This window comes from Aplysia californica, unplaced genomic scaffold, assembly GCF_000002075.1.
Source record: "Aplysia californica isolate F4 #8 unplaced genomic scaffold, AplCal3.0 scaffold00221, whole genome shotgun sequence".
NCBI classification, from domain to species: Eukaryota; Metazoa; Mollusca; class Gastropoda; order Aplysiida; family Aplysiidae; genus Aplysia; species Aplysia californica.
In genome coordinates, this window is record NW_004797491.1 from 883207 (window position 1) to 894292 (window position 11086).

The window sequence follows — 11086 nt, forward strand, 5'->3', positions numbered from 1 at the left end:
GGCTGCACTTGGCACATGACGTCTTGGTACAATTGGTCTTGGATTACACAGTACCTAAATATAGCAAGGCAAACCCGTCAGTTGCACACCTACACACGTCAACACACTACACCCCCTGCGGCTGTGCTGACACACAGCGAGTGTGCCTCGCGCTCGCTGAGACACAGGCACCAACCCACAGTGCGGCTGTGCTAACACGCACACGGCATGCGCCAGGCCACCTACAGGTCAGCCCTACAGAGCCAGTCTGGGACCGGCCTTACCATTTTATTATCTTTCCACTGAACTATGCCAATGCAGCCCCTCCTAAACCACCTCATCCCTCCCCTCTCTGTTTGCTTATTAAATGTTTTAACATCTTTCAAGTCATCGGGAAAGCCTCTACGATTTACTAAATCGTTCCGCATGCCATTGTCTTTTTTCCCACAAAGAAGAAAACAACTGAAAGGAAGAATAAAAATTATCCATGAAGATCTTATAACCCTGATTAAAACGACTTTTACATACCTTCATAACTACATCATAGGCCAATCCAAACTCTGAGCGAGTGCCCCCATCCTTCCCTGTGTAAACTTCATAATTGTATGTGTACCCATTCATCGAATATGCAACCACCCATAACTTCATCCCCCATTTAGTTGGCTTATCCTTTATGTATTGCCTGAAACTGTATCTCCCCTTATTTTGAACCATCCTCTCATCTATGCTAACACACTGGTTAGGTTGCCAATACTTCATGCATTTCATACTAAAAAAATTATGCACAAACCTAACTTCCCGTAGCTTATCAGTATCTCGCTCAGTGTCTGGATTGCATAATTTCAAAAAAGACTGAATTTGTTTGAATTTTAGTTTGCTCATGTATGCCCTTGCCCATAGTACATGAAAACAGGTTTTTGTAGACCAGTACAGCTCTAAATTTGGTAGACATATACATTAGCAGTCCAACGAATTTGAGGAACATCTCAGAGTCAAGATCCTCCCAGGAGCGAAAGACAGATGGTTTGATGGGTCCTGTCATCTGGGCGTACTCATTAGAGAATAGGCAGATCTGTTTCGCCATCTCAGTGCAGAAAAACAGTTTGAAGAAGAATACTGAGGAAATAAGAAGACAAGAAGAAGACACATGTTACATAAGTCATTTGGAAACGATAGTCTGCTTGGAACACTGACATCAATCGAACTGTCAGAAAAAGAGAAAAACTATCATGGCCCACAAGGCAATATCAGTTCTAACTACATAATGGCATCAAGAGTGTTTTCTACAAATGAATTACAAAGGTCCCCATGTGTAACGTGTGAATCAGTGAACTCACCTGCCTGTCGGAGTGAAGTACGGGCAAACAGAAAGCAATTACAAAAATAAAAATTTCTCGTACTCTGTGCAATAATGCTCTCACCTGGTGTCAGAAAACTTCGGATGTCCTGTCGGGTGATACAGTCAGGGAGATGCAGGCCAACAGCACGTTCAGGCCTAAACTGAGGCAGTGGTTCTGGTGGGCCATCATCCTGGTCCGCGTAAGACTGGTTACGTGGAGGTTGCGGCTGGTTCCTGAGGGAAGAAAATAAGCAAAGGATTAGGACGCTATCGGCGGAGTCGAAGTTGACATGTTGATGAGGCCTATGTCATAGGCACTTATTTCTAGATCTAGATCTAGACAGAGGCAGACCTTGAACAAAGCTGTTCTGTCATTATTATCATATTATCACAATGATAAAATCTTAGCAGGGAATAAGGCTACTGTAGACGGGTGAGGTGTAAACAAAAACAAAACCCCCAGTGGGTCGGGGGGATATAAATAGACCCACTGCTTCGTCTGCAGAAAGTGCAACCCCTTCAAAGGCGGAGTGTCGCACAAGGACCCCAACCCTCTGGGATCCATGTGCGACACCCACTTCGGTGTATCTTCCTCTTCTCCTTCCTTCTTTCTTTCTTCTTCTATCTTTTCTCCCACCGCTGACCTCAAGTGCAGCAAAAAGAGAGGTCACCCATCCCACAGAGTGGGCGCCTCGTTGACCGTGAGGTGCGACCCGCGCGGAGGGAAACCGGGTATCTGGCAGTTGAGGTGAGATCAGTCCACGGACTGTCCCTCGCCAACACACCTCTTTGGCCCAGGTTTTCCTCTTAGATGGGAGGGTGGCACGGCCCATGCCACTCAATCGGTTGAGAGCTGAAACCCCATCAAGCCCTGGGTCAATCTTGACGGGAGGGTCTTGTACTTTCTCGTTGAGAGTATAGCTCCGGGGTAGCCCTGGCACAGCTCTGGTAATCCGAGCAATGTGTCCCCTTGTTGGGCTCCGTGGCGGGCGGGGAGCCCCAGAGTGGAATAAAATAGAAAACTCTCATGGAATCCAAATCTAAAAAAGACCCTTCCCCCGCTCCCAACGTAAAGAAGTCTCGGCTCGCGGAAGCGGGTGCGGCCGCCGAGCCGAGCAAAAGCTCAAAAAATGGTAAAAGGACCTTTACCAATGCCTTTTTCCTCCCTCCTCCTAAGGAGCTTCTGAGGCAACCGTACGTGGCCATCTCCAACACAAAAGACGCACGGAAAAGAATTACCGATCTCAACCTCTCTAAGACAGGAGATGCACTATGGAAAGTTTTGGGATACATTCCCACATGTGTACAGAAACTTCCCTGTGGTGCACTCCTTGTCAAGTGCGCAACCGAGAACGAAGTGACCAAACTCCTGAATACCACGATTTTCGGCGTTTAGAAATAAAGTAAAAAAGTACACCTCCAGTCTGTGGGAGAGCCACTGGGAAATCCAGAAAAATAATATACTATATGAAATAAAACCCAGACTAGAACAGCGAAATCCTTCGGACCTCTCCAGAAGAGACGAAGTCATTTTTACTCGATTGCGCATCGGACACACGGCCCTGACCCACAAATACCTCCTACAGGGAGATGAGAAGCCGTTCTGTGTCGGATGCGACACAGATTTTACAATTAGACACATCTTAACCGAATGTCTAGACTTTGGAGAGATCCGAAGGAAATATTATAAATGCAAGAAATTGCAAGATATTTTTTCCGTCGTTGTTCCCAGCAGAATTTTGAAGTTTCTAAAGGCCATTGGCCTTTATGGCAAGTTGTAAAATGAAAAATGAAAACGTACTATTTAAAATTTTTTATTGTAACCTATAAGAGTTGTTTTAAATCACAAATATATTTACACTAAATTTTAATATTTTAACATTTTAAATTTTAGCATTTTAAAATCAATTAGTTAACCAATCGTGGAGTGAACTTTTGCAGAAGTAAACAACTTGTGTTTCGCGCGCTCATATGACCTTAGCAGTTGCGAGCGCCGTAAAACCCTATACTACATACATACATACAAACCATGCTTTCACAACTTCAGGTTACCACAAATAACTATTCTGTAAGCTTGAGGTAACAATATCAGTGGCCTATACCCACTAGAATACATTTTATAGGCTTTCTTGTGTATAGGCAGGACGTAAACAAAACACAAACCTGTTGTTTTGATCACGATTGGTCAAAGTTGTTCACCTCTGCGAAAGTTCACTTCACGACTGGCTAACTAATTTACTTAAAAATGCTAAAAAGTTAAAATATTCAAATTCGGTGTAAATACATTTGTGATCTAAAACAACTTTTAAATAACAATAAAAATTTTAAATAATATCAAATTCACTCTACAACTCGCCATAAAGGCCTTTATAGAATTTTAAATTCTGCTGGGAACAACGACGGAAAAAATATCCTGCAATTTCTTGCATTTATAATATTTCCTTCGGATCTCTCCAAAGTCTAGACATTCTGTTAAAATGTGTCTAATGGTAAAATCTGTGTCGCATCCGACATTTTAAGTATTTCCTTCGGGTCTCTAATGGTAAAATCGGTGTCGCATCTGACACAGAACGGCTTTTCATCTCCCTGAAGGAGGTATTTGTGTTAGGGCCGTGTATCCGATGCATAATCGAGTAAAAATGACTTCATCTCTTCCGGAGAGGCCCGAAGAATTTCCCGGTCCCAGTTTATGTTTAATATTGTGGAGTTTGTTACCCGTCTGTTTTTTCCAGTGGCTCTCCCACAGAATGTAGATGTACTTTTTTACTTTATTTTTAAAGTCAGTCTGTGGAAGAGTGTTCGTCATTGAACCCAACAGAAGGAATAAGGATTTCTTCGCCAGGTCATCTACCTGCTCGTTTTCTCGGATGCCCACATGGCTAGGTATCCATGCGAACACAATACTTTTCCCTGTTTCAGTTAAGGTGGATATTTCCTGTTGTAACCTATCTATTTTTGTTACAGGCAGTGAGTAAGTAATGTATAAAGACCCCTCCACTATCGCGTCAAACAGGTCAAGTTCAAATGCACTTCAAAAAAATGTGAAGGGGTCGGGAGGACGAGGCCCTGGAAAAAAATTGAAATTAACTCTCAGCAGTTCACCGAAAGGAAAATCGTACGAATTCGTACGATGAGCATCGGGTGTAGATCTAACAGCAGAAATCCATTCCTTTTTACATTTTGAGGCTTCTAATACCTTTTTATATCCAAAAAAAAAAAGGTTGAATCATCTATATATATTTTTTATAAAAATAATCAAATATTGTAAAAAATTGGTGCACGGAAAATCAGCGTTTGTTTACATTCTCTCCGCCGCCATTTTGGATTTTGGGAGAAGGCCAGCTGTGAAGTTTCTACACTAAAAATCGGAAAAAAGCGTAAAAATGTTGTCAGATGAGTCTGATATTGACCTGAATGACTCAATGGATGAAGAATCTGATGCCTGGGTACCTCAATCAGATGATGAGGGTCCCGAAGACGGAAACCAAGACAAAATGACCACTTCAGGTAAAACACACACCAATCGCATCCCTTTAAACGTCACAAGGGTGCAGAATTCAGCAGATGAGTACCATGAGATATGTCTGTAGACGATGTTTGCAGCTTGGACTTTCCGACATCTCAATGGTTCGCATTTTCAAAGCAGATCTTTGTCTACGACTGTACCATTTTCCTGTGGGCAAAGCTGACGTGGACCAGAGGATAGCAATGTGTCCATTATTCCTTGATCGTCTTGAAAAAGCATGAACCCTCCAGTCTGTGGGAGAGCCACTGGGAAAACCAGAAAAATAATAAACTATATGAAATAAAACCCAAACTAGAACAGCGAAATCCCTCGGACCTCTCCAGAAGAGACAAAGTCATTTTTACTCGATTGCGCATCGGACACACGGCCCTGACCCGCAAATACCTCCTACAGGGAGAAGAGAAGCCGTTCTGTGTCGGATGCGACACAGATTTTACCATTAGACACATTTTAACAGAATGTCTAGACTTTGGAGAGATCCGAAGGAAATAAAATAAATGCAAAAAATTGCAGGATATTTTTTCCTTCGTTGTTCTCAGCAGAATTTTAAATTTTATAAAGGCCATTGGCCTTTATGGCGAGTTGTAGAGTGAATTTGATATTATTAAAATTTTTTATTGTTACTTAAAAGAGTTGTTTTATATCACAAATGTATTTACACCGAATTTAAATATTTTAACTTTTTAGCATTTTAAAGTAAATTAGTTAACCAGTCGTGAAGTGAACTTTTGCAAAAGTGAACAACTTGTGTTTCGCGCGCTCATATGACCTTAGCAGTTGCGAGCGCCGTAAAACCTTATTCTATACACATACAAAGCATGAACGTTTCTTTGCTGACATTTGTGTCACGACGCAGTGAAATCGGGTGCTCGTCAATTTTGGGCATATGGAGTTATTGGTATCATATTAAAGGTTGTTCCTTTGTCTTGCTTTCAATGAAAAAATATAAATCTATCTTGAATAGAAGTCTAGATATTTGCGATTGAAGGAAGTGAGGTCCCCTGGTTTCAGTGGTGAAACTAGCGAAAAGTTTGGTAACTCCAATAGCGTAAGTCTTTGAAAACTGAAAAATTTATTTTGAGCCTTTAACTCATTCTCTGCTCTTTACTGATATGTCGGCAGCATGACCGCACCAATTACGCTCATTACCGATACATTGGAAGAGGCTATACTCAAACTTGATTTAGTTCGTAAATGCTTGATCCGTAATTTTAAGCAAGAGAGGTGACCAGAGCAAGTCTGATTCCCTGTAAGGACTTCTCTGTTGACATCCACCCCTTGGCGCTCATATGACCTTATGCAGTTGCGAGTGCTGTAAAACCTTACTAAAACTAAAAAGAAATATTTTTTAAATACAATTAACAGGGTTGCCTAAATCTACCGATTTTTCCTGTAGTTATCGATTTTGGGCCCGTTCTACCGCCATACCGATAAAGGGGTCAAAACTACCGGATTTGCGATGGGTGCTGCAAGTAGAAGAAGAAAAAAACAACCGTTTTGCAGTTTTCAATTCTTCCCTGTTTTTGCGGAAATCCGTACATTTCGACAGATCCGTATTTGCTGCATCATCATATAAACTCCTACGTATAGGGAAATGGAGAGAGAGAGACAATATTAATATTAGCTTATATAAATCGCCGGGACCCGGGAATTCTGTAAATTCCCCCGCAAAAAATGCACAAAGTCCTTGAAACCAAATCCCAAAAGGCCACTGAGCTCATGATTTACTGGTCACGTTTGTGACGTTAGGCTTTCCCCGGTTCGAGAGTACATTTCACACGAATAAGCAGCTATGGTGGCAGGCGCAAGTGTAGGTGTAATACCGAGACTCCCTCGGGAAAATCGAAATCTACTTTCGCTTTCGTTACTGGCTAAAATTTGTTTGATGATAGTTTAACGTTAATTCTACAGTTATGACATGCAGTTTGTTCATTAGAAACACTGTGTCACCACACGATAAAATCAATATTCTCAGCGTGCTGTCTAATGTAATGGGAAAAAAAAGAAAGAAAGAAAAAGAAAACTATTGTCCTCCGATTTCTAGATTGTCTGGCCCGTGATCGTGACCAGTCAGTGAACCTGCACGCTTTCGCAGCATTTGAGTACGGTCTCCGGTATGACATAAGGAAGACGAGACTGGTGGTTGTTAGTGTTATCAAAGTTCATTCAAAGTATGATGGTGGGCTTCAGAATTGAGTTTGGGGGGTGCTTGACGGAAAACAGTCTACGTCAGCAGTAAAACGTCAGGGTACAAAAAACTGATGCTAAAATTAAAACGATAAGTGGAAGTGGTTCTCTTAGGTTTTGACATTCGACAATCTAGCGCGTTAATGAGGGAACATTAGACTAATTAGAGTACTGGGTTGGTGATTGTTTTCAAGATTTGTGTTCCCAGATTGGTTGGATTTGTCAATGATGTGATGACAAATTGAATAGTGGCTATGAAGAAATGCCATTTTTAACCCCCGGGAAAGCTCTAAATTTCAATTTCTTTGTGGGCTTCGCCCCTGACCCCCCAATGTTCCTTGTAGGGGGCCTATGCTTGAGGGAAAAAAAAGAGAAAAACATCTTTTTAAAAAATGTATTTGAACTTACTGGAGGATAAGATCTTGAAACTAATTTTATTATTAGAGTGCGCATTTTGAAGAAAAAAAATCAATACTTAGTTCATCACTTCATCCCGCGCTCTCACAATCCTTTCAGCTCCAGCTCTCAGTACAAAAAAATGCTCTCTTCTAATGTCAATTTTTGCTCTGCCGTGAACCTTACTATAACGGTTTTGTCTTGCATGCTTTTTAAAAACCCAATCATGGTTTTGGCAGTTGATGTTCTGGCCTCAGCACAAGCCCAGATCAGGATTTATTTTGTGTTTTTAGAGCAAAGCTAGTTAAAATTGTCTGTCATACCTAAGCCGCACAGGACTGATCAGTGCCCTATGTCGGAAAAGATGTTTTATAGTATAGATTGTGGAGCGCATAGAGCTTGCTGTTGAGCGGGGATTTGCACTATACAAATGCTATCTATTATTATTTTAATATAGTTTCTATTGGTATGGGCTAGGGGTTTTGAAGTCAGTTTAGCAGAGTGCCGTAAAACAAAACAAAAACCCCCACAACCCCCGTCCCCTACACACCCTCCCCCAGGGCAGTGCTTCTGACTGAAGTGTCTTTAGCCTATTCCCAAAGGGGAGATATTAACATGGTTTTTTGCACTGTGAAATAGTAAACAGGCTGATTTATCAATGTCATGCTCATACTGTGCTGAAACAAAATAGGGGGAACTGCTGCATTTTCTTTCCTCATCCTTACTATCGTCATTTTTCCTCCACTTCTTGTGTATGTTTGTCACTCTATTGTGAACTGCTATTTCCGGGGTGCCTTGATAGTCGAAGCAGACTTTGTGCGGTTGAGGCTAGAGAGGTGAGCAGATTAAGCCTGATTCCCCATTCGGACTTCTCTGTTGACATCCGCCCCTTGGGGCTCATATGATCTTGTACAGTTACGAGCGCAGTAAAACCTTACTAAAACAAAATCATTTTGAAAGTCTGCTTTGCAAAGAGTACGAATCGGATTTACAAGTAAATTTCCACTTGGAAAGTGGTGGCACAGAGTTCCCCACGTCGTATGGATACAATAGTAAAACGTACGGATAGGGTTAAAAAGTAAAGGAAGAACGCCCCCCAAAAAACCATTTCATAACTTTAAGATCTTTTAAATTTGGTGCAAAATGCATTTACTGATGCCTTTTTTTAAAAAGCCATTTCCTTTTTTCGAAAATTAGGTTCTTCTCTATGAATTTTATGTCGGACAAATTCCTTTTGAATGAATTATATGTGTTCCAAATTATAGGGGCGGGCACGAGACGAGACGAGACGAGCCGAGTACTTGTTGCTCGCGAGAAACTGCGAGAAACGCCCTTCCCGTCACTGCCTGGGCACTAAACTGCTGCTCGGTACTGCTCGTTGGCTTGACATAACGAGTAACAGTAACGAGAGTGAGAGGCGAGAAATGACAACGCACATAGTGCCACCCATCACCGTGCCGTCCTGTGTGTGAAATTGAAAGGGAGGGGGGAGGGTGGCGAGACGAGGCGAGTGGGGAGTTGATCAGGGCCTAGGCCTATGTCGTCTCCTTACCTTCCTTCACCGCCTGCGTCTGCGCACCAGGGCAAGCCTAGTTTCTAAGTTTAGATCCCCGCAACGACCGGCCTTCCCGCTAAACGAGTTGCTCGTTCTGTGGGGCGAGAAGAGAAATCTCGGCCACGGCCGGCCTTCTCGCTGAACGAGCGGCTCGAACTGCGGGCCGAGAAGAGAAATTGGTCACGAGACGAGAAGCATTGCTCGAGACACGAGACGGGAAGTGTTTCTCGTTTCCGGGACTGGTCTCGGCTAGAAGTAGGTCAGCTTCTCGGTCTTCTCGCTTGGGAAAGAAAAAGCGCTTCCCGCCCGTCTCTACCAAGTTACAACATTCTAGTTCAAATTTTGTGCAAGATTATCAGAAAACTAAAGTTTTCAAGTTTTTTTTTGTGATCATTCTGTACTTATTAGACCTAATCCACCTGCATGTCTCATTTGGAAATTGAATTTTTATTTGTGCTCATCACAAGTGGTAAACTTTTCTGCCTCTTTCCTCTCCTTCTTTTATTTATCTCTTATCATCTCCATCACTGGTATTGCCCTTTCGAACCTCCCCCCGGGGCGGTGCCACTGACTGAAGTGTCTTTAGGCCATTCCCAAAGGGGGGACATTTCTCGTTGTAATGCACAGTAGAATTGTAAATGGGCTGATTCAACAATGTCATTCTCATAACTGTGCTTGAACTACAATAGGGAACTGCTGCTTTTTCTTTCCAAATCCTTACTATCATCATTTTCCTCTACTTCTTTTGTATGTTTGTCTCACTCTTGTGACCCACCCCCAGGGGCAGTGCCACTGACTGTAGTGTCTGTAGGCCATTCCCAAAGGGGGGACATTTCTCATTCAAGCATAGTAGAATTGTAAATGGGCTGACTCATGTCACGCTCATAACTGTGCCTGATCTACAACAGGGAACTGCTGCTTTTTCTTTCCTGATCCTTACTATTGTCGTTTTCCTCTACTTCTTTTGTATGTTTGTCACTCTCTTGTGACTTGCTATTTCCGAGGTGGAAGCAGACTCGTGCTGTTGAAGCTAGAGAGGTGAGCAAAATCTTATTTTCTGTAAGAACTTCTCTGTTGACATCCACAATTTGACGCTCTTATGACCTTAGGCAGTTGGAAGCGCCAAAAAACCTCTTCTAAAACAAACAAACAATTGCCCTTTCATTCCCCATGGCACCTTCTCTGTATAAGAAATTTATTATGTACGTCCAACGAACAGGTGATGATCCTTCTATGCCTACGTCCATGGTGGCTGATTGGTCAGCTGAAGGAGAAGAGGAGAAACGTGATGCAGGGTACTTAACAGACAGCATACTTACTGGTCGCGGAGGCCGAGGAGGGTACCGGCGTGGTGCCAGAGGAGGTGGCATGAGAGGGAGAGGTGGCGGTCTGCCTCCGAGAGGACCAGGTTGGTGAAGTACAGTTGAGCCTGTTTAAAAAAAAACAACTGTCTAAATCATTACCTGCACATATAATCAAAATCCACTTCCCCCTTGTGCTTTGGAAAAATATTATAATTATACTTTATTTTTCCGATCCAGCGGCAATCTGAGTTCAAGCCCTTAGGTCTGGATTTAAAAAACACTATGATGAACACGGAAAAAAAAAATGTGCACAGAAATCAAATTTTGTACTTCTAGACCAATTTTCCTTAGAGAATCCATTCCTTTGTAAGATAATACATACATCAAGGAAGAAGTCACGGGGATAAACATTTTCATTCAAGTGTTCTTTTTTGCAAAAAAATATGTATCAAAAGTTAATCCCCTGTTGGAGCAATCTGCTGCCGGATTCTTTTTTACTATTGCTTAATTAAGTTCATCTAATGTTTGGGGCTGGTCAGTCCTCTCTGAGATTTGTCTTTACCTCGTGATATGTGTTGCAGTAATGCAAGGCGCAGTCTGTTCTGGGGATGATTCCAATGAATGAGTCTGTCTTGTCTCTACGTTGTGATCCGAGGCTTACCACTCATTCCTTTCATTGTTTTAAACGACCCGACACATGACAACAAATAGCCACCCCCAGTGGGCCGGGGGGATATAAATAGACCCACTGCTTCGTCTGCAGAAGGTGCAACCCCTTCAAAGGCGGAGTGTCGCACACG

At 42.4% G+C, this 11086-nt stretch overlaps 1 protein-coding gene across 1 annotated transcript in view; it reads left to right on the forward strand.

Moving 5' to 3' along the window:
* The window catches only part of FMRP (fragile X mental retardation protein), a gene marked incomplete at its 5' end in the record, with an annotated part of 101751 nt that overhangs the window by 83159 nt on the left and 7506 nt on the right, over window positions 1–11086 (forward strand). Inside the window, 2 exon segments of the mRNA NM_001204634.1 lie at window positions 10202–10388; window positions 10391–10394. Coding sequence (NP_001191563.1) covers window positions 10202–10388; window positions 10391–10394 — 191 coding nt within the window.